This window comes from Drosophila teissieri, chromosome 3L (genome assembly GCF_016746235.2).
Source record: "Drosophila teissieri strain GT53w chromosome 3L, Prin_Dtei_1.1, whole genome shotgun sequence".
Classification (NCBI taxonomy): domain Eukaryota; kingdom Metazoa; phylum Arthropoda; class Insecta; order Diptera; family Drosophilidae; genus Drosophila; species Drosophila teissieri.
This window is the reverse complement of record NC_053031.1, coordinates 13,142,091-13,167,730: the sequence shown is the minus strand read 5'-3', so window position 1 is coordinate 13,167,730 and position 25,640 is coordinate 13,142,091. Positions and strand designations below refer to the sequence as shown.

The following is a 25,640-nucleotide window of genomic DNA, read 5'->3' as shown; positions in this document are numbered from 1 at the left end:
GTAAAATAAGCAGTATACTATGCTGGTTTTATAATATAAATTATTTTTATTCATTTATAAATACTGCAAAACTTAAGACAAATCAATTTACATACTGTTAACATAGAAATGCGCGCTTGGTTCTTACAAAAATGATAACATACAAACTGAAAGTGTATGCACTCTATTCAATGGTCAACTTAACACTAAGCGGAGGCACTAGAGAAAACAAATCAAAACAGCTACGGGGTATACAAAATTAAAAAAAGTTTTTCGTAACCATTTCTGAATAGTATCTCAAATAGATTCATATATTATTTCAGGTCTGGTTCCCCACAACTAGACCCATAAAACAGCGGCTGCATCCTCGTTGGATAAAGTGGAGAAGCGCTGGTAGCGATTCGCATTGCGGTAGGTTTTCGAGGGCGACGGACCGGTGGAAATCTGAGCTTGAACCTGCACTTGAATCTGAGTCTGGTTTTGCATCGGCAGCCCCACCATATTCAAGCCGGACTTTAGTGTGGAGTTCCTGCTGTCCGAGGACATGGAGAGGCGCCGCTGGTTGCCATTCATCAAGGTGGAACTCAGGGGCAGGCCGACATCGTGAAAGGAGCTAATCGAACTGAAGCCACTCTCATCCTCGGTGCTGGAACCGCTCTGCTTGTTGCTGGTGGGTTTATTATTGCTATTGCTGATGCTGATGGCTGTGTTGCTGGCGGTGGTCTGGGTCTGCGTCTCCTCATCCGTTTCCACTTTCGAGGAAGAGGATGCCGTCGAGGAGATGGTGGAATGCACGGAGCTGTCGGTGGAGCTGCGCAGCGATAGCCTCGAGTCGCGCATGTTGTTCGCCCGCAGAAAGATGAGTTCCGCATTTGATTTGCCGGCCGGCGATGGAGTCTCCAGTGTGGCACTCATGATGCTCGTGGAATTGTGCAATGGTGGCGTCAGCAGTGTCATCACCGAACTGGTTTTTCCCTTGCAAAGACGATGATTTCCCGAGGGCAGCGATGAAATGGATGCAAGCGAGTGGCGCGGCTGCGTGAGATCTGGTTGCTGTTCCGAGGTGTGCAGGAGATTCCTTATGGTTCTGGCCAAACGAAAGGCCTCCTGATTCAGCTTCTCTTCGGCTGCCTCCGGTGCCGATAGCCGCGACTTGCAACCGCCACTGCCGCCGGACTTCTTTGGGGATCGACGCCTTTGGCGAAGGGAAATAAATTTGGTTATAATAGTTTCGAAACTTATAAGCATTTCAGCTTACCAAGTGAAATCCTTGAAGGCATTATAGCTGCCAGCTGGTGCAATCGTCTCGTAATTATGCTCCTCATCCATGGCATGCATTGATTTATTCAACATCAAATTGGTGCTGCTCCGGGCGCGTAGATATGAAGCGGATCCGCCACTGGAGGCGTCATCATCCCGGGCATCGCTCTGCAGGGAGGTGTTGCCCACTCCGTGGACATGATGCAGACTCTTGGAGCGGGCTATCTGCTCACCATTGCGTTGGGTCTGCTGCAGTTGCTGCTGCAGTTGGTATCGCTCAAAGAAGCGAGCTACCTCCTCCATCACCGCGCGGTACATCTCGCAATTGGTTTCGGTCTGAAATTTGGGATTATAAAGTGATTTAGAAACGTGAAGAAAGGTATCTTTATTACGCATAATTAAGATAGATTTTAATATTGTATCTTTCTTTGGGAATGTAACCTCCGCAACTTATGGTCCATATTTTAAGTGTGCTTTCAGCTCTGTGTTGTCTATAAGTCTTCATGTAAATCCCATTCAATCGACCTTTCTCCGGCCAACTCACTTTGCATTTCCCCTCCAAGTCTTACAGCTTTGCTCCAATGTGCCAGGTCATTGCTTTGACACATTGATAATGCATTTTAACCGATGACTTTAATTTATTATATATTTAATTATAAATGATTTTGCTTGGCAGCAAACATTTGTGGAGCAGCAGTATCAGCATCAGCATCATCATCAGCCTATAAAAACTTTCACTTGATTTGTTATCGCGCCCCTTACTCTGCGCATTTCTCCACTCCATTGTGCTGTGGGTCTTTGGGGCAGGCCATATCAGCATCTTTGGCCAAGTTGATGGTGGGGAATGTCACTTTTGGTTAACTTCTGTGGGCCAAATTGTCTAATTATCAAATGCCATTCGAGTCTATGGCGCTTGCCAAATTGGCAGAGACCTCAAAAAGGCGTTAAGATTGCCGATTGCCATCACCTGGCTCTGGCACACGCCCACCTCCCATTTGAAAATTGGCCAAAACGGGTGGGTATATGTATGTATATGTATATATATATATATATGTATGTATATATGCTGGTTTTTAGAGGGGGGCTTCACACGATGCCAAAATAGTTGGTGTCTGCCTGATTATGTAAGTTGGCGATGCATTCGTTGCTATTGCTTTTGCTTTTGCTATTGCATCGCTTGGAAATTGTTGCTAATTTTCCATTGGACGTTTTTCCGTTTTCGGAGGTTTTCCTACTGCGTGTTAGCCAGAGGTTTTCATTCGAATTACGAATTGTTTTCGTGTGTCTGAGATTTATTTGAAAATGATGTGGAAATGGTTGCCGGCGCATTGCTGCTGCTGTATTTGATTTCGACTTTGTTATGCTTTGTTTAATTTCATTAATGCCCAAAGTGTTTCAGCCATCGTCGAGCAATTGGAGCTGAGAGGATTCGGATTCGCACTCGCACTTGGATTCGGATTCGGATTTTGATTCCGATTCCGATTCGGACTCGCTTGGGCTGGCAGCAGCTTCCACACTCAACGCATTTCCTGGCTACACCGGTCGGTTCAGTCTGGGATCTCGACGGTGCATAAATTAAATGCGGTTCCCTCCCATCGACTGCATCGTCTACTCAATCAATCAATCAATCTCGCCTGGGTCCCACCCACGCCTGCATGCTTTTTCTTTTCATTTATAATGGCAAAAAGTTTTTCCAACGCGGTTTTCCTGCCTTCTAACCCAGTTTAGTTTGCCGTTCGCCAAACAAGAAAACGGAGCAAACTACAGAAAATATTTATCTTTTCTTATTATTTTCATTTTTTTTTTCTGGTCACTGCTTTGTTTTCTTTTTGCAATTTTCCAAGGCGAAGACCGCCGGCTTTCCAAGTCAACTTCATTGGGGCTCATTTAAAGCGCATTAAATCGAAATGAAAGCGTAAATATTTTCGCTCTTTCAGCGGCATCCGTTGGCTGATTATGCGTTGCATAGAATAGCCTGGAATTGAAAGTGTTCGGAGGGGAGAAACTGACCACGTTGGATCTCAGATCCCAGCGTAGCCAATGTAAACGTTGAAGGTCATTTCGTCGGTTTCGAGTTCAAAGTTTGATTCGGTCAATTGGGAGCAAAGCCGGCTTAGTGCACTGCTCTAGTTTTCGATTGGGGAAAATCTCAGACAGTTGGGGAAAAACTAGTCATGGTCATAACTCAGCTGTAGTTGAAATATAAGATTAATGTGTTTTATTTCGGCTTATAATATACAAACATAAATCCCTGGCTACTGGATTTTTATTAGTTTGTTATAAACTATTTTAAGAACTAGAAAGATGTTAGACACATCCCATTTAAACAGAGATTTCCACGAATTCTTAAACCTTCTAGCACTTCCTATCACCCAAGCTAAAAAACATGCCTATAATTTGTAAATTCTCTGCAGCAGATTTAATCAATTAATTGTGTGTGAGTACCTCTAGAAATCCTGTTTTAGAATTTTCAGAATGCCCAAGTCACTTCATTGATGCCCAACTTATTATTACACACCATATAGATACCAATCAGAATTGTTAGATTCAATCGTGGCGCTTCTCACTTTAACAGTAAGGTTTTCCAGACGGCAAAAACCCGTCGGCTCCATTAGCAACCTTTTGTGAGGAAGTATAAAATTAATGCAGCTGTTGGCCAAAGGAAATGGTCGAAAGACAATGAAAGACACACGATGACCAAAGACCAGAACAAAGCCATCTACAGAAAAGCCCCGACCGACCACACTGCGAGTCTATAATTAAGTGTCCGAGAAGAATTCTGCCGCCTAATTGCGATGGGCAGTTGGGGCATTTTGCCCTCACCGGGGAGGAACTATGGGGAAAGGAAGTGACTCGATTGGTACACAGGTAAAATATTAAAGCAGATTAAAATTATACGTAACATATGATTTTTATATAAGAAGATATTTGGAGTAGAAGATAAGTGGAGTAGAAGGAAGTGAAAACTTAAAGATTGGTTTTAACAAAATACTCTTTTCTTGTAACTATTCGCTAGAATAAAACCATTCCAAATCAAAGAATTCTTAACAGGAATTCCAGTGTAAAAGAACTGAACCTAACAAGCTAGAATGTCGGATGACGGAATCGCTCCCCACATCTCGTACATTTCCATTTCCATTCCGATTTGAGTAAATTAAGCGTGAGAACTATTTGAATAAAAAACGCCAGAGACAGGAAAACAGGTTGATCCAAGGAGGGCAGCACACAGAAGTGTTCAGCCAAAGCAGATCGAGATCGAGATGGGGTTTGTTATGGGGTTGTTGGGTTGACTTGGCACTTAACACAGTTCCCCCCAAGTCGAGAACAGAAATCACAAGTCACGTTTGTGTCTTGAGTCTTTTGTTTGGCTGCGGATTTCTTGGTCTGCCTTTCGCCGGCTCATTCACTCACCTGTTTCAATTGCCAATGCAATGTATCCACCTGATTCTGCAATATGACAGCCTCGACATTTAGTTGATGTTGTTGTTGCTGCTGATGCTGCTGTTGTTGTTGTTGTTGTTGTTGTTGTTGTTGCTGCTGGTGATGGTGGTGCTGCTGATGTGGCTGCATTTGCTGTGGCAAGTCGTAGATGTGGCTCTGGATGTGGTGGCTGGGTGCGGCCGAGATGTTGGCATCCTGCAAATGTTGTCACAAATAAATACATACATAAATGGATAAGTTAAGGAAAAATGCCAGAAAAATGCGCGTTAAATTAGCCGGGCAAAAACGAAAATTGCAATTTGAAAAATGTTGTCAAAGTGTTGGACAACCACCCAGTGCCTGGTTCGCTTTTAATGCGAAATCCCGCCTAAATGAAAACCACCAAAAGCGGAAAGGCTCAGGTGAGCAGCTTTAACACCAGCCAGACCATCCAAAGTTGTACAATTAATTAGAGAAAATTATTTATACAATACTCGCCCCTCCTTTGTATTTACTTTGTACTCCACGTTACTGCACACACTCCATGGCTTTAAATTTCTGGTATACTTAACATTTTCCACATTTATTAAGGCTGTGGATATAGCGAGTTAGCTGGTCAAGCGCATAACCCGTTTGACTCTGGCCAACCATGTTTTCATATAACTTTGTTTTTATTTTTGCCCATTTTTTATGTTCACGGTTTACTTTTTCTTTTATAACATCATTTTTTCAAAGACTTTGACCCACAACTCGAAATTATAAACGGGGGAAACTTATAGAAGTTATTAAAACAAAAGAAGAAACAAATTAAAAAACAGGAAAGCAGTAGATTATGAAATGATTTTAAGCTTTTTACGATTTTGCTAAATTGTATATATTTCTAAGTTTAGGCAACAAAAATTTCTTTTGTCAAACAAAAAACATCGAAGTTGCATTAACAAATATTTACACAATTTTTCATCATTTTGTTTTAGTAAACCGAAATAAAGAAAACGCGAAAAAGACAATTACTCTTCAGGTTGCTACATAAATCATTTGAAGTCTGACCTCCAGTATTTGGACCAACTAATGATGTAATCTCTTTTAGCCCACTTTTCACGCCCACGCTCCCGCCCACTGCCCAAAAGGCAAATTACCGAAAAGACATAGACAAAACACACACACACAAAAAAAAAGAGTTTTCATCAATTTTGATTGCAAATGTTTGCTTTGTTGTTATTGGCACAATGCAAATGATCATTTGCGGTTTTCCAGACTGCCACGCCCACACACAGGCCCGTTCCAGTGCAGCAGGGAAAACCGAAAAATGTGGTCAGCTCAAAACTCAATTTGGTGCAATTTTACGCTTGTTAATTAATGCATTTGCAGTTTATTTTTGTTGTCTTGCTGCTTCGTTTTTGGATTTGATTTATTGATTATAGGCATAACGGCCAAAACAAGATTTTGCGGGGAGATGAAATGATTTTGTTGCCCCAAAGGCCAAAAAAGGAAATAAATAATTGTTAATGAACAGCTTTAAGCGTGTGCACTGGCAATATTCATGATATTTGCTTTAAATATTGTATCCGTAATTATGGCTCTTCGAACATATAATTTGTCTACAATTTACTTTTCACCCAATGAATCAACTAACACTTTTCCGGACTTCAAGTGAATCAAGTGTTAAAGGAAGAATATTAACACAATTTTCCACATTTAACTGGCTTTCTAGCCCCCAAATACTCTTCTCATGTGAAAAACTGTGGTTCTCATATTCCCATTAATGCATTCTTGGATTTCTCTCTAATGTGCATATGAGAATATTCCCAGAAATTAAGCACACGTTCTTCCTGCATTCCGAGATTCCGGAATTACTTGTCAATTATTTTTAATGCATTTTCATTGGGTTTTAATTAAAAATATCTTTGGACAACCATGTTCATTTCCATGGCAGTCTAAGCGGAAAAGCAATTATGTAAGAGTATAATGCATATAGAAAATCCACTTCTCAAGTAATCAGTTTTCAACTTTGGCTCCAGACTTTTGCAAGCATAATTGGATTCTTGGCAAGTTAGCTCCCACATTCTCGACTCGAACTAATTTGCATGGGGTGGAGTTCAGAACCCAAACAAACTAATTAAAATGCGCGTTACAATTCACAGCAAAACAAGCAGGTAGAAAATAGTGTAAGAAGGTGAACTAAGTTTATAGTGCGGAGTAGACTGGGTTATCTAACCCCATTCCGGAGCCAAGACTTTGGCATCTGGAACTTTTCTGTTTTCTTCGTTGGCAACAAAATGTCAATTGCAAATGCAATTGCCGTTCTCCAGTTAAAGAATCTTGCACATGCCCATTCATACCTACATATTTACATGTGAATGCAGGGGATGTAAAGCAGGCAAATTTGACAGTGGGTTTCATGGAAGTAAATAGTTTACTAACCAAATGAAAAGGTTATGTAAAAACACCTTTGAAAATGAAACTATTTTAAAATGGGTACATATCTACGGACGCAAGAAATACTATTTTTTAAGTCGTAATACTTGTAGACTAAAAGCGTGTCTAATAATTTCCGGTTTTACACCATCTTTGATTTGAGATTTATTTAAAACAATGAGATCTTGTTGACCTAATAATAATAAATGTAATACTTAAAGTACGTGTGTAATTAGTTAGCTTATTAGTTTCCAAACTCACTGTACGCCTTTGCCCCCAGCTCGTCAATGTGCTATTTATATGTAATGAAATAAGAGCGCCGCAACAAGCAGAAGAAATCTGCATTTCAAATAGGCAGCAACAGCAAAAGCAGCCAACAATTGCATGCTCCAGTAATCTGCAATTGAGGGAGATTTTGGGGGGCAAAGGGGGGCCATGGCAACAATTGTGCTAAAAAGGGTTTCCACGCACGAAAGAGATGGGTAGTGCTAGCGCGAAAGAGATGCAGCGATGATGGCCAATTCCCAGGCCATATACATTTGCCATGGAACTTGGCTCGTCTCCATTACCAACTCCATGTCGTTGTTATTTAAATTGTTTTGCGCTAGAACCGCACCGATGTGCCAGCATGTTAAAGGGGGCGGGAATGCATGTGTGTGGGTGTGGCCGTTGGGGAAAAAGGGTCAAATAGCAGTTCACGCTCCGCTGGCGAGATCGCCACAATCTCGAACAGATCCGACTCGGTTTATTTAGTCTGCAATGCGATCACAAAAACATTTCTGACTAAATAACTAAAGCCCCATTGCTCACAATGAAGCTGCAACTAATTAAAGTGTTGCAACAGGAAGTGGAAATTGAAGGGGTTTTTCTCTATCAAGAGGCAGGAAGGCAAACAGGAAGATGAGCCGAACAAAGTGCCATTCTATATTATTTCAGAGAATTAGTTTACACTACAAGCTAATAAATTCAATTATTAAATATAAACCTATTTTCCCCAACGTGCATAAAAGTTATGCAAAAGGGCTTTAAGTTTTTGCATGTTTAGTTAAAAGCAAAGTTTATGCACAAATTGCTAAGCCCAACTAATTGCCGGCCAAATAATGTTATTCATCCCCAAGACCAAAACTCGAACTAACTCGATTAAGGGCTTGAGATTTTGCATTATTTCGCTTTTAGCCATGCCTGGCACACTTTCAACTTCCCCTTTGTATCATTTTCAAGGCAAACAGGCAGACAGAAAGCCCAAAGAAATGGGTAAAATGAAAATGCACAGAAAAATGAGCTTAAAAATATTATGCCATTACAATGAGATGAGAAGCTGTAATGAGTGGGTGGAAATTATCTGGATTTGCTCAGCGATTTGTAAGCAACTGCATTCGATGTGCCTCGAATGGAATTCAACTTTGAATTTCGCTCCATCAGCGGCGGTATGGATAATTGTCATTATGGTAATGGTTAAAGATCTGCATTTGGCACGACTTTCTCACATGACAAAACCAAAAACACACAAAACAATGACAAACTGGAATTGTTGTTGTTTTTTTTTTCTTTTTCTCAGTTTGAAGCTGTTTGCGTCGGCAATCTTAAAGATTCGCTGATTGCTGTTTATTATTACGATGGCTTTTGCCAAGGAATTTCTGCGCATTTTTATTGCAGGGTTTTTGTTTCGTTCGTTTCGTTTGTTTTCCGTTTTCATTTTCATTTTGTCATTTGCACGGAAATTGGGTTAATTTCAAAACATCATTTTACTCCAATCCCAATCCCACTTCCTCGCACTCGCACTTGCATCTGAACAGTTGAACATTTGAACATTTGAACATCTGAACATGTGAACATTTGAATGTTGCGTGACGTGTGCCCTCAGCTGGAACTGTTTTCGACCAAAAAAGCAGCTCCAAAGTTGCCAATGATTGGCTTGAAGATGGGTATGGAGACGGGGTTATCTATCTGTCAACGGGTTTGACCTTCATTAGGCCCAAGCTTGGCTGATTACCTGCAATGTGTCAGTGTCTATCGCAGTCTACAGTGAAACAAATCAGTATAAAGTTATTATTTTCCGCAAGAAAGAACTTCACTTAAAGAAAACAATTATTATTATTGGAACATGGGAATAAACCTAGTTGGTTTTATAGTTGGTTATAACTTTGTATGTATATACATACATTTTTCCCAGTGCGCTGCTGTAGTCTCTTCCCTGTTTTAAATGTCTAAAAGTATTCCAACTATTCCCGCCAATTGCATTGACAGTGAACCAAAAGCAAAGCCAAAGCCAACAATCAGCGACAGTCGGCGGCTGGACTGACTTGGCTTTTGTTTACTTGTTGTGTAAGCTGATTTGGTTTTAACCCGACTGTTCGGCGGGGTGGTTAAATGCGTTTTAAATGGCCCTCTAATGGGGCTCGAACGCAGCCCTTTGTTGTTTCCTCATTGTCTCGCTGGGCACAGAATCCCCACCTTTTTCAATTATTCACCTTCCTGCTTTTCCTTTGTTTGTGGGCGTTGGGCGACACGCCCCTTTGTGAGCCGCCCTTTTACGCATAATCTATTTCAATTGTCTGACCTCCCAATGCTGGGTTTATTTCGGGCGAAACAAGTGTCGATTTTCATACAGGGTAGTGTATTGAAAACAAATTTAATTAATTTGATGATATATTTTGCAATATTGGCGATGTTTAATGGATCTTTTTAACGTGATTTATTGTGGAAAAATTATGATAAATTGTTCGAAAGGATAAAACGAATTTAAAGGAATAAAAAAAATTAATTGCATTTCATTTTGATACGCAAATTTAATGATTTTACCTTGATTAGCTATCTATTTGAAATCAATTTAATGGAATAAATATTTAATCAAACACTTTTTGGAAAATTCCTTATTTTAGCCACATAAGTAACAAAACTTCATTAACGAAATGCTTAAGTGATATCCATTTGATTGATAGTGAGCATTAAATGAGACACCACAAAGTTTTCCCAACTGACAGATGCATATAAAATACAAATATATATAAGTTTTTCCCCTGTCAATCTGTCAATGTACAATTCTGTCCATCCGCTTGTTCCTGCCGTCTGTCAATCCGAATGCGCAAGTTTCCTTTTTCATTAAACTCCGTAAGCTTTGCCCGTAACTTTTCCGGCAATCTTTCAATATTTACACGGGTCTGTCATACAACCGCTGGCTGTTTGTCTTTCCACCTGACCGTGTAAATATTAAATGAGCAAACTTTGAGTTCAGGCGATAATCAGGTTTAATTGCCGCACACTGAGCTATTTATGCGCTTAATGTTTAATTGTATATCATATGTATATTTTCGCCAGTTATCTAATATTCGCTGTTTACTTTACACGCGATTATTCAACCCCCATCGGTTTGTGTTTATTTTGTCTATTTAATACCTAGAGTCCACATATTTCTCTTTGTCAATCAATTTTCAATTCATTTTTTGGCAGATATTTTTTATTGTAACTTTTGAGGTTTCTTTCGTTCATTCAAAAATGGGTTCAATTGGCCTGCGGCTGATGGTTGCAGCCACTTCTTATAGAATTCAAGAGGCTGAGGTATATATCTGTTTTTTTTTAGCAAATTTGGTTCGCTCCCTAGGGCAAAACACTTGAGAAATGTTTTTCGAGTTTCTATCAGAGTTTCTTCTTTTTTTGCCAGCTTGGAGAATGTTTCTTGCAAATCACGCAAATGGATTGATTACGCCCCTTCGCAATTCGATTGAACTCGCTGTCCGTGAGCAACTTTCCGTTCTAATGAAGCCAAAAAAAAAAACAGAACAAAAAATATATATAGCCCCAGAGAACTCAATTGAATTAATAGAGAATTCTCGTGGCCCCGAGAAGGCTTTTCTTCACGCCTGAGATTTGGCCAGATTCGAACTGCTTGCTGACGTTTGATGTTGATGGCTCTCCACCAGTCGAATTGGCTACACGAAATTAAATTTTCCGATTTGATTGAGTGCGAAATCGTTTTTCCACTCGGACTTCGCGTTCCAACTCTTTTTCGCAGGGAGTTTGCTGTGGGCCGAAGACTTGTTTTTTCACGGCATATATACGTATACGTATACGTATTTTTTTAAACATTATTCCATAAAGCCATTGGCCTTCGGTGACCAGGCAAAGGAGGGGCACTGCCAGCAATGGAGGGGGCAGGGAAAGGGGGAGGGACAGAACGGAAATGCAAAGCGACAGGCAAAGTGCGCAAAGAGCGGAACTGGAAAATTGTGCTTGCCTATTGACGGATGGTTTGGGCCAGGCCCGAACTGAACAGAATGCTTCTAGCCAACTCTACCTGTTTTTATCAGATAGCGGGAATGGGTAGGTAATTGCATTCTCTTCCTCATTTAAGTTTGCCCTTTACTGAAGAGTTATTAAACTTAGCCATGGCCACAGCTGTTGAAAAACTTTTAAGAACTTTAAGCTGATTAATTTAACTTTTCTGTTTTGCATTTACTAATAGGGCTTAAGAATGGTTAGGAATTGTTTATACTCAAATTTAATGTAAACTTTAAGTTGGCAAATTTAAAAAGATCTTTGATTCGAATCTTTTTTAGAACACTTCTGACGTAATCTTTACCTTTTCAATCTATTTATCTGTATGTCCCTATTTTTCACTCTTTACATACTGTAACCAACTTTAATGATGCGATTATTTAGATTTGATTTAGGAGCTTTAGGTATTTACGTATTTTTGGCACCTTTTTGGCATCACCTTTTCTTGCTCCATTAGCTGTTATTTTTATTGGCTTCTACGATGTCGTTTGGCTCCATTTCGTGGAGCTTTGTGCTCGCATCAATTTAATTCACTCAGCGCCCAGAATTCACAGTTAAACGCATTCGCACGACCGCTCCTTATGTTACTTATGTTACATAGGCCGAAGACCCCCCCACATCCCCACCTCCCCACTGCAGTGGGGAGCCCCATTTATTAGCCACTTTGGCTGGCACGTTCTTTTTAATTTTCTGATAACTACAAATAGGTTCGACACTCGTGCAGCAAATTTTACCGCTGCTTTGGAATAAAGGTTTTTTTTTTGGTGGGGAGCAATGTGGATACAGTGGGGAAACAGTGGGGCCTGATGGAACAAAGGGGACTAAGGTCTGAACACCCTGTGCATAAATGATGAGCTGAACGGAGGTTTCAGCACGATTTTTGATTTTTTTTCTGTTGTTCTTGTCTTCGATTCTGGCGTAATTTTTGTGTTTTTTCCTGGCTGAAGAATGGTTTTATTTATGCGCCTCTTGTGGCTGCCACATAATTCAGTGTGTGTGTGTATGTGGCGGGTTACATCAATTGTGGGGATCCTCCTTTTCTCGAGCTCCTCCACAAATGCAATTTAATTGGGAGCACTTCGGTGGGCAAACTCTATGGCAGGCACCAGCCCCACTCGTTCATTCTCTTTTTCACTGTTTGCCGAGCTAATGTCAAGGATTTCTTGAAACCCAGTTGGCTTCAAGGCCACTCGGATTTGTGGCTGGCTAGTGGGTGGGTGGTGGTTGGGTGTTTTTAGGAAAAGCGGGCGGTTGGGGACTAGCAGGTGAGACACTTTAGAGCCCCAACACGCTTGAAGTGTCTGCGATTTAGTTTTACGATATTTCTCTCTGCCTTTTATTTTGTTTTGTATTTTCATTTTTCGCTTTTTTTTTTTTGCATAATTTTGGACTTGCGCTTAAAGTTTCAGTTCACGTCGTCGGCGACCGCAGCTAACTTCAGCATTTTTACATTATTTATCAGGCACGCTACTCCATGTGAGCATCTCAAGCAATTCATTACGTATATTTTTATTTTTATGTCTTTCGGCAAACTCTTTTTGGTTTCCACTGCTTTCGGCAGAATTCACTTTTCTGGTGTGCGGCTTTTTTTTGGCAAGAGGTTCAACGAACTGACTACAAAAGCACATCAAAGTTCATCATGAGGTGAGAAAAGCCATTTGAAACTAAGTGTGTGACATATGGATTCAATTGTGACATTTTGTTGCCCGCCCACACATTGTTTTAGAATCGAATTTGAATGATATCTCAATCACTTTTAATAACAACCAATTTTTTAAAAATCTTGTATGCTTAAATAAAACTCTCTCCAAGCTGGAAAACATGATCGTATCCACGTAAATGTAATTAAAATGCGCTGAGAAATCCAATCAACCCAAGATCACCTCAAGATCTAATACACTGGGGATATCTCCGCAATTATAGATCAAATGCCTTGCCACTGCAAACACACCTTATATAAGTGCCCAGCACTCCCCAATCCACATCCACATCCAAACTCTGATTGTCCAACCAAAAAAAATCACAAAAAAAAGATATAAACAAAATAGCTGAGGAAATCCAAGAAATATGCACAAAAGAGCCGGCAAGAAAAGAGTAAAGCGAAAATTACATAATAATTCTTTTTTATGTGTCTGTCCATTCGTTTGCCTAAGTCGACTTGCAAAATATATTTTTAAATTGTTTCTTTTTTTTTCTCTATTTAAGCAACTTCATAGCGCTGTCCCGCTCTAACACTATGTGTCTGCCTCTTTCGCTCGGCTGTTTTTATGCTTGAAAAATTGGGACAGCAATTTGCACGCTCTCGACGGCAACAACAAAAAGCATTTCGAATATGTTTTTTAGATTCTAACGGAAGTCGCGTGTTGTTGGCTTGTTGGTATTTTTGTTGCTGCTACTTTTGCGACCATTCTGCGAGACTTGGGCGCCGCTGATGACCCATGCTAAATTGGCTAATTGCGTTTAATTACCACTCAACATATATATCCAGCTGGGAGCCGAGAATTCGTTTGTTAATTATAATATTTTTCAATTTAAGTTAATGTGCGTCCGCAGTGAGGCGGCTCATTAGCGTTTTAATTTTGGCCAGCACAAGAGACATGAGTGGCAAAGAGCACTTATGAAAATTGAAATCTAAACGGGAAGACAGGAAGTGAGATGCAGAATCGCTGGGAAAATGAGTGTGGGATGTTCTTTTTGGCTAGAAGATTTATCTTGTAAAATATACTCCCTGTTTATGCTAATCATAATAAAAGCATGAAACATTGCTTTAATTGTTTAATTGCTAATAAAAATATGAAAAGCATATAAACTAATCATAATAAAAGCATAAAACATTGCTTTAATTGTTTAATTGCTAATAGAAATAAGAAAAGCATATAAACTAAGTGCAGTCTAATAGTTCCTTTATTTGCTTGTGCAAACGCCACAAGTGCTATAAATTCCACTCGAATTCCATTCGACCTGAACTAGAACTTTAAATGGCCATAGAGAAAGTCTGGCCATAAACACTATCTGCGAGATACTTTGCGCGCTTGCAACTCAATTCGTGAGATACTTTTCAGCCCGAGAGATACAGATACACTTACAGATACAGAAACAGAAACAGTGGCGGCAATTAAAATATTGTGCATGGCAAACTGTAAACCATGAGATTTATGAGCCGCCAAACAGGCGAAAATACAGCAAAAAACGGGCGTGCAAAATAAACTAAATTTAAAGAGCTCTTTTCCCTTCCGCCAACAGCGAATGCGTGTAATTTATGTCGCAGCCGAAAAAGATAAATTCCGTACCAAAGTGGGGAAATAGAGCTATAAATGTACATACATAGCTGGCGAAATGTGATACGGAATGATTAATTTGATAGGCTCTAGGGTCTGGGGTCGAGCAAAAAGGCCAGCATCCAAGCGAGCTCTGTTTTGCCTATTAGTTTGTGTATCTCGTAGATACTTTTTGTTAATGGTGTTACAGTTGTTGCTGTTGCTGAGGCTGCTGCTGCTCGGACTAGTGCAACACGTTGCATGTCAATGGCCATAATTAAGCATGCGAAAACGTAGCAAATGAAAACAATGCGGCCAGACCCCCCTACACAGCAAAAAAAAAAAGGATTACTGCCTAAAGAAGGAAACTATGGTTTACACGAAATATGTTACTTTAACGATTTGAAAATTTGAATAAGAGTATGTAATTATTGTGTTTTAAATGGTTTTATAATTTTTCCAATACAATGTCTCTCATAAAGTTTGAACTTATTTAACACAAAGTTATTTTTGCGAGTGCTCTTAGTTTCCATCTCCATTTCTAGCATTTCTGCGCGGCGCTCTTGCCAGTTTCCATGCATTTTGGTGGCAGCTCTGTTGGCCATTTTCATTAATGGTCTGGCTGCATTGTGGGGTGCAGTTGCCTCCCCTTTTTCCCTCTCCTCCCCCCCGCCCTGCCCCACCACCACTGCGGTTGATCCCCTATCCCCATTCCATTGTCTTGCTGGCTGCATTGTTTTGGCTGCATTTTGATTTGAGCCACAGCATCCACAGATATGCCTTCGCTTTTCCTCCGCTTTTCCACCGCATTTCCCCTCCCTCGCGACACCCCGGGGCTATCATTATTTCAATGTTCATTGCTCGTTCTCTTTCTGCATTTGCGCCATTCTTCTTTCTCCCTCTGTTGCATTCTGCATTCTGTTGTTGTTATGGTTGCAATGCAGCCAAAGAATTCGCAACCTCGAGCCGAGATCTTTTTCCTCTGTCACTTGGGGCATCATTTGCATGGACCACCGCCCACCGCCCCCCTCCACCCAACCCAGAACCACCCCCTATTATTGCCCCATGACCTTTATAAGCTGCGCTGTTGACCTTATTTGTTGTAGCTATCTCTTTTTGGGGGGCGCTGCTTTAAAATGAAGCTGAAACTAAGCAACTTAAGCCCTGAAATTAGTTTTGAGCCTCTGGCAAACAAAAGGTTTTCTGGCGAGTAAATATAAATTCATTTAGGCACACAGCAAAATAGTCCTATGAGTAATTTAAATATTTTCGCTTCACTGAGTTTTCGCTTTTCCTTGAAAAGCTTACATTTCACACGCTGTCTTGGGATTTGAAAACCCCCCGAGAACCCTTTTCAAATAAAATTTCACATTTTCCCACAAAATCTGTCTTTGTTGACCCCTTTTTCGTCTCTTTCTCAGCTTGTTTAAAATGTGTTTTAATCTAAACGTTGTTAATTTAGTTGTTACGCTTCAGACGCAGCCAAACAAAAAATCAAAATCTAGATAAAACAATCGTTTTCATAAAAAGAAATGTTATATGAGCAAAAAGGAAAGGAGTTTCTCCGAAATGGAAAATGCACTGGGGGAAAATGTGGGCAGTTCCTGCTTTGATTGCGTCGTCAACTTGACATGTGTACGCTACTTGTAATGGGAGAATCCAACAAATGGAAGACAAAGACCAAGGCAACCAGAAGAGCCGGCAATTGTTGCTGTTGTCGAGGCTAGAATTTATTATTTCCGCCAGCTTTAAAACTCCCCTGTTTTTTTCTCTTCAAAAAGTTGACACGGTAAAAGGGGTAAGGGGCGAAAGGGGGACGGCACTCAACAGGTACGCATGCGCAACGCTGTGCGTCATGAGTAACAGTGAAGCTTCCACGGAAGTCAGCGTGTTTAACAAAACTAAAAAATGTAAGACAACACAAGCAGTTAGGAAAAAATGTTTAAAAATCCTCAAAGTAATTCATTTCTATAATGGTAGTTTTTCTATAATGGTAATTTAAGGTAACTGACCTTTAAATTGTTAAACATAAATGGTAGTAAACAAAATTGAAAACTATTCCTTTCTGATATAGATCCAGTAATCTTATATGAAACGTTATTTGATATTAATAAAAAAGTAGTACGTATCAAATTATTAAATCGAAATTGTAGTTTTAATATTATTTAAACACTGTCAGAATGAGTAATAGTTTACTGAGATAACGCTATAGATAGTCTAACTATTCATACTATTTTTTAAGAATTATGAAAGCATCGATCTCGAACTTTCCCAGTGAATATCCGATCGAATTCTACTCTCAAAAGTTCCACGCCAACTATGTTTCAGATATTTGGCCTTTAAGAACTCGCAGTTATCGAAGTTTCACTGTACTTTTCGACAATCGCGAGGGTGGTTGCTGAAGGGGAACGCGGACAAACGCAGCGAAACGCGTTCACTACGGGTCCAACGTATTTTTTTTTTCGTGGATGTTTTACTTTAATTTCGGTTTACCTTGTTGCTCCTATTGTTGTTGTAGTTTTGTTATCGGCGCAATTCCGCCTTTTGAAATTTGCTGCTCTGCTGAGCGGTTTTTTTAAACAATTTTTTTTTGTTTTTTTTGCGGCCGTTTTCGTTGTTATTGTTTTACACTTGATGAACTCACTGTGAGCCACCACACCAAAACTGCAGAAAAGCAGACGGAAAAGCCGAGAGAACTTGTCTCTCAGACTTTTATTATATGGCTTAGATGGTCATGGTCTGGCAGATTCACGCTAGTAAACTTTGTTTATAAACCTGCTAGTTTTCTTGTGTTGCTTGCAGGTTAATAATGAAATTATAGGATTTTTGTATTAAACACTAATAATTATTCATATAATTCACTCATTTTAACTTTGACCACCAGTGTATCTATCACACCACTAGTAAAAGTGTCTAGTGTACTCATAACTTTCAGTTTTTGCATCGTTTACTTTCGTGGAAAGATAAACATTCAATCCAAATATTCCTAAACAACAAAATGAAAACAAGTTCATTTAAATACTTTGTTTACTTTGAGTGGTGAAGGAAATAAAAGTGATGGTAAAATTCAAGCCAAATAAATCTGATATCTGCAAAATTTATGTCCGCATTTGATTAATTGACTTAATAAAGATAGACATAAATTCCGTGCAACAGATATGTGGCTGCTAGAATTTCCATTTGTTTGAAGTGCTTTAAATAGCATTTTCCTTTTTCTCTCAGATGTTCCCTGATTTTTCAGCAATTACTTAGTGGAGGCACTTGAACCTGTTTTCCCGTATGTGAAGCAATTTTTCTATTACCAAACCTAATTGTACTCTACTTTACTTTTTTTCCTTTTCACTTTCGAGGCGTTTAAGTGATTGCTCAAACGCAAATAAAACTTGACCAAAAAACTAAAAAACAAAAAAAAATTAAAATGGAATGGAATGGAAAAGCAAACTTATGTTAAACCAGTCCTAGGTAAACGCAAACTATTTCAATGTGTCAATCCGAAAGCGCAGAAAAGTTGGTGAGATGGCCAAATATTATGGCCAAATAGTTTCCGGCTTGGGAAAATGCCTAATGAGACTGCGGCGATGAAAGACGTTTTCACGATCAGGCCAAAATGCAAAATGACTTGGACCAGCAGCCAGCTAGCGCACTTTGTCAGTCAGTCAATCAGTCAATCAGTCATTCAGCCATTCAGGCATTCAGCCATCCAGTCCGTCAATCAAGAGACTTGCCAAATGGAAATACTTGGCCAAGTTGAGATTTTAGCCATAGAGCCATGGAGTACCAGGCCAAATTGGAATGCCAATGCAGACACGAAGCTCCTTTTAAAATATTTCCCAAATTGTCTTGACAGTTGCGATTGTTACGGTTATTCAATCTTAAAGAAATCAAAAGAAGAGAAATTGTTATGATTTCTTCAGCATCGCCAGCATCTTCAGCTTCTTCTTCGCCTTTTATGCATTTCATTCATTGCACTTACAACCGGGCTATAAATGAATAAAACATTCAAGCCAAGTTAACCCATTTCTGCATTCATCTTCTCCTCTCAGTGTTTTTGCTTTATTTTTCTTCTTTTTTTTTTTTTGGTGTTTTCCGTCCATTTTCAGTCCATGCAATTTTCGCACGCGTTAGCCAGGCTATAAATAAATATCACACTTGTCGAGGAAATTCTCTCTCTGTGTCTTCCTCTGCTCACGATTTATGTGGGAGCTGTGTGGGGAAAATATGGGGGGCTATGTGGACTGGCGGAGGGAGGGGGGGCAATCAACTCCCTGATGCGTTCGGTGGCCAGCGCCAAGTGCACCACATTCATTCAACAGGCACATTCATTTTATTCCTTTGCTCGGCCCGGACACACAGCTTTTTTAATGGCTCTCCATCAGTCTTGGCCCAAAAGTTACCCGGTTAGCTCAGGTATTTTACGGCGTCGCACTGAGGTAAGTGGACCCAATTCATCTAGTTTAAGTTAGACTGTAAATGTTTCCTATTTTTGTCTGGTTTTAATCAATAAATTTGATGTAACAATTTTGATGGAGGGTATAAAGAAAGCCTTCCTAACCAATTTAATTTTTTCGTGATGCTTCAATATATGCCATCTTTTTTTTCACTCTTTGCGTAATGCAACCTGGGGCAAAGTGGCGTCTGCACTTCTGCAACGCCCCCTCAGCACTTGCCACTCTCCCCTCCCCCGTTTTTTTCTGGCCCCACCTCTGTGACGTTGACGATTGACGAGCAGATGGAATGAAATTGTGGCCGAGTGGCCGGGAGCACTCTTTCCATATCCCCCACAAATCGTACATATCGTACATATTGTACGTATGCCATGTGAAGGGGCTACGGGCGATGACGCGGTGATGAGGCCTGGGATTTTCAACGAAGTGCTATAAGAAATTTGGTGTTGCTTCTTTCGCTTTTAGCCAGCGAAAATAAATAAAGCTGCAGATTTATATGGACATCGTTTCAAATGGGAACATGTGAGATGAAATTTGCATTAGCTTTTGGAGTTTATGGTAAGCCAATGAACTCTGTAAAAAGTGTGCCTCAGTTGTGGATGTTAAATAAGGGAATTCTTAGGGAAACAACATTGCTTACTTCGACTTCTTTCTTCTTTACCTAGTAACTAAATTCGAATACCTTTTTTATGAATTTCTTTTGTATAAATAATATTTCTTCTGGTTCGATAAAGTGAAACTCGCTGAGCATGGGTTTTAATGACCCTATTGAAATTCATGAAGCAAGATCAGCTATTTAAGTTTTTACCTTATTGAAAACTTTTGTCACACTGAACATTTATGCGTAGGCACTTTTTACGCTTCGTCTCAATCTTCATGTAGTAGCTTGATATGCGATCCCTTATTATGCTCCGAAATTACCTTCAATTGCCCTAAACGACAATTAGAAGAGGCAAAAAAGCCAGCATGTAATACTCATACTCTGGTCATGGTCTTATAACTGGCATAATAAAGACATTTCAGCGATATGACAATCTTTGAGCTAAACGCACCGAATCACAGGAGATTATGATGTATGAATAGAGAAGGAGTAGTCGAAAATCAAGGCTAGGAAATGCCATACTTAGTGTACTTAGGAATACTAATTAGGGCAGTTGTCATGCAAATTATAATCATTCAAGCACAAAAATCTATACACAATTGAGACTGTAATGTAACACAAATGAATTTTGTAACTCTTAACCTTTTTTTAAAAGTTTTTCGCTGTCGAACTTAAGGGTGTATAATTGAAAAATATATTCGAATATGCCAGTGCAGTTCAAAAGTGTAATTAACCAAGTGTAATTTGCCAAGTGCAAGGAAGATTCATGGCTAACAAAAGAAAAACGAAACGTAACTTAGCTCGACTTCGATGGGTTTAGAGCCAGATGGATTGGGTAATATGTACCCCGTAAGGTCAACGTAATTTGACTTCTATTCACGCCTGCCAGCGATGGCCATTGTAGTTGGCCAAGTCAGCTGTCAACGAATGCGGTTTGTTGTTGCTGATAACTTTTTGTTTTTGTTTTTATTTTTATTTCTTATTTCACCGCCAGGCAATTGAAAGTGAAAAGCCGATGCAATGAACTCTCCACCGCGGGAGGATGCAACTGCGGAGCATGCAACTCCTACACCACAAGTTGCAAGTAGGGAAAGCAGCAGCAGCAACAGCAGCAGCTGCGTTAGAAAAATTCAAATAATGCGACAACGGAGCCATTCAAGTGTGGCCAAGAGGCAGCAGCAACAACGAAACCGGCAACAATATCAAGTGACAATCATAAAGAAAAAAAAAGAAAATATAAATATAAAATAACAAGCTTTTGTTGCCACTTTTTCTCATTACGTTTTATCGGCAGCTATTAAAGCCGCAAAATCTTGGCGACATTTCGTAATGAGGCTTGCGATTGGCGATTGGGGGGTGGGGAATGGGGGATGGGGGTGCTGCTTTGGCCATATTCGATTGCCAGTAGTTTTGCATGCCCAAGACAAAAGGCCATCAACTTGTGGAATGTCTGTTGCCACGTTGCTATCGCAGCCAGTTCCAAAACGAAAATCGAATACAAGTCCACCCGTTTGGGCCTGGGAAATCGCCACAGCCCACAACTCGATCATTAAATTATGGCCTGACCTTTGCACGCAGTCAGTTTTGAAAAACGCCCTAATGAACGCTTTACGCCCGAAATAAAAAAAAAATAGATAGAAGGGGCTGAAACAACACACGGTAATTCTTTGGCTAATTGCCGTTTAGGCCAAGACCTTGCTAGCATTTTCTTTAAACAAAAGTTTTGCTTTCGATGTTTACGCTTGAGTTTTCAGCGGAATCGGTGGGTGATTATGGCATATTTGCCAGAGAACGAATTGAGGAAATATTGTGATTGTTCGATAAGGTCAAAGGTGGGGGGAAGGGCGGTGGGGCGGGGTTTGTGTGATGACGGCAGAGGCCTTCAAATCAAAGGAAGTGAAAATTGGAGGTGGAAAACGCTGATTTAAGGGCAGAGGAAACATAAAGAATTCGCTGTAATAACATGGGAAAATTTTCAAACCGTTAAAGGAAACTTGAGGAAGTGAGGAAAAGCGGGGAATAAATTTATAACAACAAAATTCTTAGTATACTACTTATCTAATAATGCAAAAATGTTTTAACTAACAATATAATAAAACAATATTTCTAAAAAGCCTGTTTATAGAATTATATTATATTAATTATATTAAGTTATTACTTTTTTGTTGAATAACTTATGTATGAGTTCTCTATTTTTCTAGCCTGACATTTTTATTGCTCATTTAATTTAAAGCAAAGTAAAATTTATGTTTTCACTAAATTTGCCGGACTAATTTAATTACGCTCGAATAATTTATGATGTCACTGTAAAATCGTTTATTACATTTTTTGTTGCCTAAATTAAATGGTAAATGAAATGGAAACATTACGGAAGAAAAACCTTTTTATTTTAAGTTTATTACCAATTTTTTAGCTGCGTCAATCTGATGCAACTTTCAATTCCATTTGCTATTCGCAGCTGAATTCGTTGAGACACTTAATAAATGTTACATACACCCCTTCCAACCACTTCAACCCCCCCAACTATCCCCCCTTATCACCCTTATCAATGCCAAGTGAAGTTTACTCTCCAATTTCGACCCACACACACGACACTTTTCGCACATAAATCAAGTTGACCTTAAAAAATCAGCGAAACAAAAACTTTGTCATACCATGGCCAACAACAACAACAATCTCAACAACAACAACAACAACAACAACAAATGCAAGACGCCAAAGGAGGCGAAGAGTTTTGGGGGTAGAAGAGGGGCAGTGGGGCGCGGTGGGCAGTGGGGTTGTTAAGGGGAGGCTGTCAAGGCTACGTGACAAACAACAAGGTGACATAAATATCCAGTTGCTCCAAAAAGGAAACTCAACTTTTTTCTTTAATGCCAAGGCAACATAGCAAAGTGCAAGGGAGCCGGGGGGATGTGGGGCAGAGTGGGAGGGGAGGCGGAGACGGAGACGCGTTCCACGCAAAGAAAGCACAAAGTGATACAGTGGGCACTCGTGTATCAGAACTTCATTCATTACAAAAAGTGAAGTTGAATAAAGAATTAAAAAAATGCATAATAACATATTTATTATTTATTATGTTTATAACTAAAATAAAAAAATTAAATTAAATAAAATTAAAATTATCAGAGCTTTATTAATTTTAAAAACATAAAAAAGTGAAGTTGAATAAAGAATTCTTTAAAATGCTTAATAACATCTTGTTAAAATTTTTTAGATTGTTTGTTTGTTTGTTAAAGGGATACAAACTGAAGATTCTTTATACGTACATACATATGTACATACATATATTTAAAATTCTTCTAAACACATTTTATAAAGTTCTTCCCACTTAAATTTTGTTGTTGAACCAATAATAACCTAACCATTTTCACAAATATTGGTTTTTAATAATTACGAAAAGTGTATAGCTATTTGTGTAGCCCAACCATTTTCTCATATTTCGTAATATTTCGTGTTTCTCAAGAAGTCGAATTCCGGGAATTCTTTGTGGCGCAGAGACCACTGTACTACTGTACTAACCTGCTGCTGTGCTGGCTGATGTGTCGGTTGCATTGGCCAGACGAGATTGAGATTCCTGGCGGACTGTGCCGGTGGTTGTGGATGCTGAGGGGTGTGGTGGAGGGCGGGGTGGGGCGGCTGGGCGGCGGTGAGCAGCTGATTAGCGGCGCCAAAGTGTATCATGTTGGCGGTGTGACGTCGTGCTGGCAGAGCGGGGGGCGGGGTGCCGCAGGGGGAATCCTGTTCGCTGTCTCTCTCTAGCGATTCCTGATTCTCCAGCTGCTGCTGTTGTTGTTGCTGTTGTAGTTTGGCCTCGTTTGCTGGCGGCTTCTTGGGCAATGTCAAGGCAGTGCTGTTGTTGTTGCTGCTGCTGTTGTTGTTGTTCAGCGAAAGCGAACGCGCAAAAGAACTTTTGAAATAGCGACACGGCATCTGGAAATCAAAGTCAAGATCCGTTGTCTGCTGCATGTTTGTTGTGGTTTTGTGCATTTCTATTGGCTAAAACGGGATTTCTTGATTTATCTATATTTGAATTTTCCCTTTTGTTGCCCCTTTCGTTGATACTTTTTTTTTTGTTTGGTCTCTTTTAAATTGGCATTGTTGATGTTTTTTTTTCTTTAGCGATATTTCCCTTTTGGATTATTGCATTTTTTCACGCACCCATAAGTTCACTTTCACACACTCGCACACAAATCAATTTGTTTTTGACACTCGAACGATTTTTTCCAATACAATTTAATAGAAATTCAATGGAAATCAATTTCAATTTCTGCGATTTATTCGCGCGCGCATAACACAAACAAAATTCATAAAGCCGCAGCTAGTTTTCGTTTTCGTCCGAACTGTTGAGCTTTTCTCTACTAAAATCCAGAAATATTGCGCAATATTGATTCGTTGAATTGTTGTCTACTGCGTGCTGTTAATATTATATTCTCAAAAATTATGTTCGGTTAATAAATCGCTTGTTTTTCAACTTTTTCACAACTTGCTGCTCCTCGAAATTCGCGCGACTTTTCCCGGCCGAGGTGGAAACCCAACTGTAAGTTTTACCGATAAGTTCGCAGCCGGTTTGTGCTTGGGTCACCCTGCTTAGGTTGTTATTTCGATCTCCAATGTTATTAACAGTTACCAAGGCAACCGAAGAGAGTCTTAACAGCCAGCCATTCCGTTAATAACATTGCTGTAACACTCAAAAGAAGCTTAAAACTATGCTACACATTTCGAAAAATCAACATTTATTTGTATGTCAAAAGATCATGAGCGTGAAAGTTAAACCGAAATTTAACAAAACAAAAAATGTATATATGTATATTAAGAAAGTTTTTAATATTTAGTATTTGGTTAATAGCCAAGATTAGTGCTGAAGGATCTTTTTATCTATGAATAACTTAAAACCGTTAACAGATTTCCAACATGTAGATAAAGAAATGTTAATGATTTGGAGCCGCCAAAAATAATTTTCAAGCTTGTAAATTTAATTTTACAAGAACAAGTAGAAAATATTGTAAAAAGGGAAAAAGGTGTTTTTGTTAATTTTTTGTTTTAAAATTTAAATAGAATTGTTTGTGTTAAAAATATAATTTCAAATGTCCTACAATTAAATTAAAGCGATTTTTCAAATTTTTCCAAAAGTACGCAAGGTGTTTCTTGCAGTGAAACTTTTGTTCAATGAAACTAATAATATCGCTTGGGCAATGGAAATTGTTTTACGATTTCCCCTTCTAAGGAGGCATTAGCATTCGTTCCCCAGCTGAGTAATCCCCGGCCTAATTCCCGTACCTTATGTGGTATCTAAATTGGGGAGACAGGTTGCCAATCAATTTGATTGTGCTGCACTGATGTTGGCCCCTGTTTATCTAGCTTAGGGGCAAGGATTTTCCAGCTTTTATCATAACAGAGGTGCTTAACTACCCTTTGATGAACATTTGTACATAACCCCCTCTGACAAAGAACTCTCAAAGTGACTGACTTAGAAAACCATGACCCAAAACGTAGGTATATTTCATTTTACTGGTTAAAATATATGTATTCAATTATGCAAAACTTGGAAGTCACTTGAAGACACCTGAAAATTTTAATGATACACCAATTAAAAATTTAATGTTGAAACAAATATAAAGATTTTTAAATTATATTAAATAAAATATTTATAAAGTTTTGCAAATGTGTTGCATAAATATTAGTATGCTATTTTAACTCATTATCAATGTATTAAATATTACTGCAATCTTGTGCCCCAAGCATTTATGGAATCCTTCTGCAACCTGACCCCTAGCCACTAAAATAGAAATACGGCGATTAGTCAGAATCACTCGTAGTGGGTACTTAGTATAGATTTCTATTTTTATGGCCCCATGATCCACTGTTGCCATGTGCGCATGCCCCTGCGACTCTCCGTTACATAAGGCTTATATAAGGGGGCCGTGCGAACGAGCGAGATGGACGTATGCCACTTGGCTCTCTCGCTGCTTCTTGCCAACTAGCCCCCTC

At 39.4% G+C, this 25,640-nt stretch overlaps 1 protein-coding gene across 1 annotated transcript; it reads right to left on the bottom strand.

The window, feature by feature from the left end:
- Positions 1 to 23: 23 nt before the first annotated feature.
- Positions 24 to 24,177, bottom strand: LOC122616685 (transcription activator MSS11). The gene is made up of 4 exons (XM_043792224.1): positions 23,172 to 24,177; positions 4,651 to 4,875; positions 1,238 to 1,575; positions 24 to 1,174 (listed from the first exon to the last, which is right to left on the bottom strand). The coding sequence occupies exons 1-4, from the start codon at positions 23,637 to 23,639 to the stop codon at positions 319 to 321; spliced, it is 1,887 nt and encodes a 628-aa protein (XP_043648159.1). The 5' UTR covers positions 23,640 to 24,177; the 3' UTR covers positions 24 to 318.
- Between the last annotated feature and the right edge of the window lie 1,463 nt (positions 24,178 to 25,640).

Excerpts from the sequence above, each read along its gene's own strand:
- LOC122616685 (XM_043792224.1), bottom strand. The coding sequence starts at position 23,639 with ATGCACAAAACCACAACAAACATGCAGCAGACAACGGATCTTGACTTT. Across the intron at positions 4,876-23,171 it reads ATCAGCCAGCACAGCAGCAG|GATGCCAACATCTCGGCCGC; the intron begins GTTAGTACAGTA and ends CAACATTTGCAG. Across the intron at positions 1,175-1,237 it reads GCCTTCAAGGATTTCACTTG|GCGTCGATCCCCAAAGAAGT; the intron begins GTAAGCTGAAAT and ends CCTTCGCCAAAG.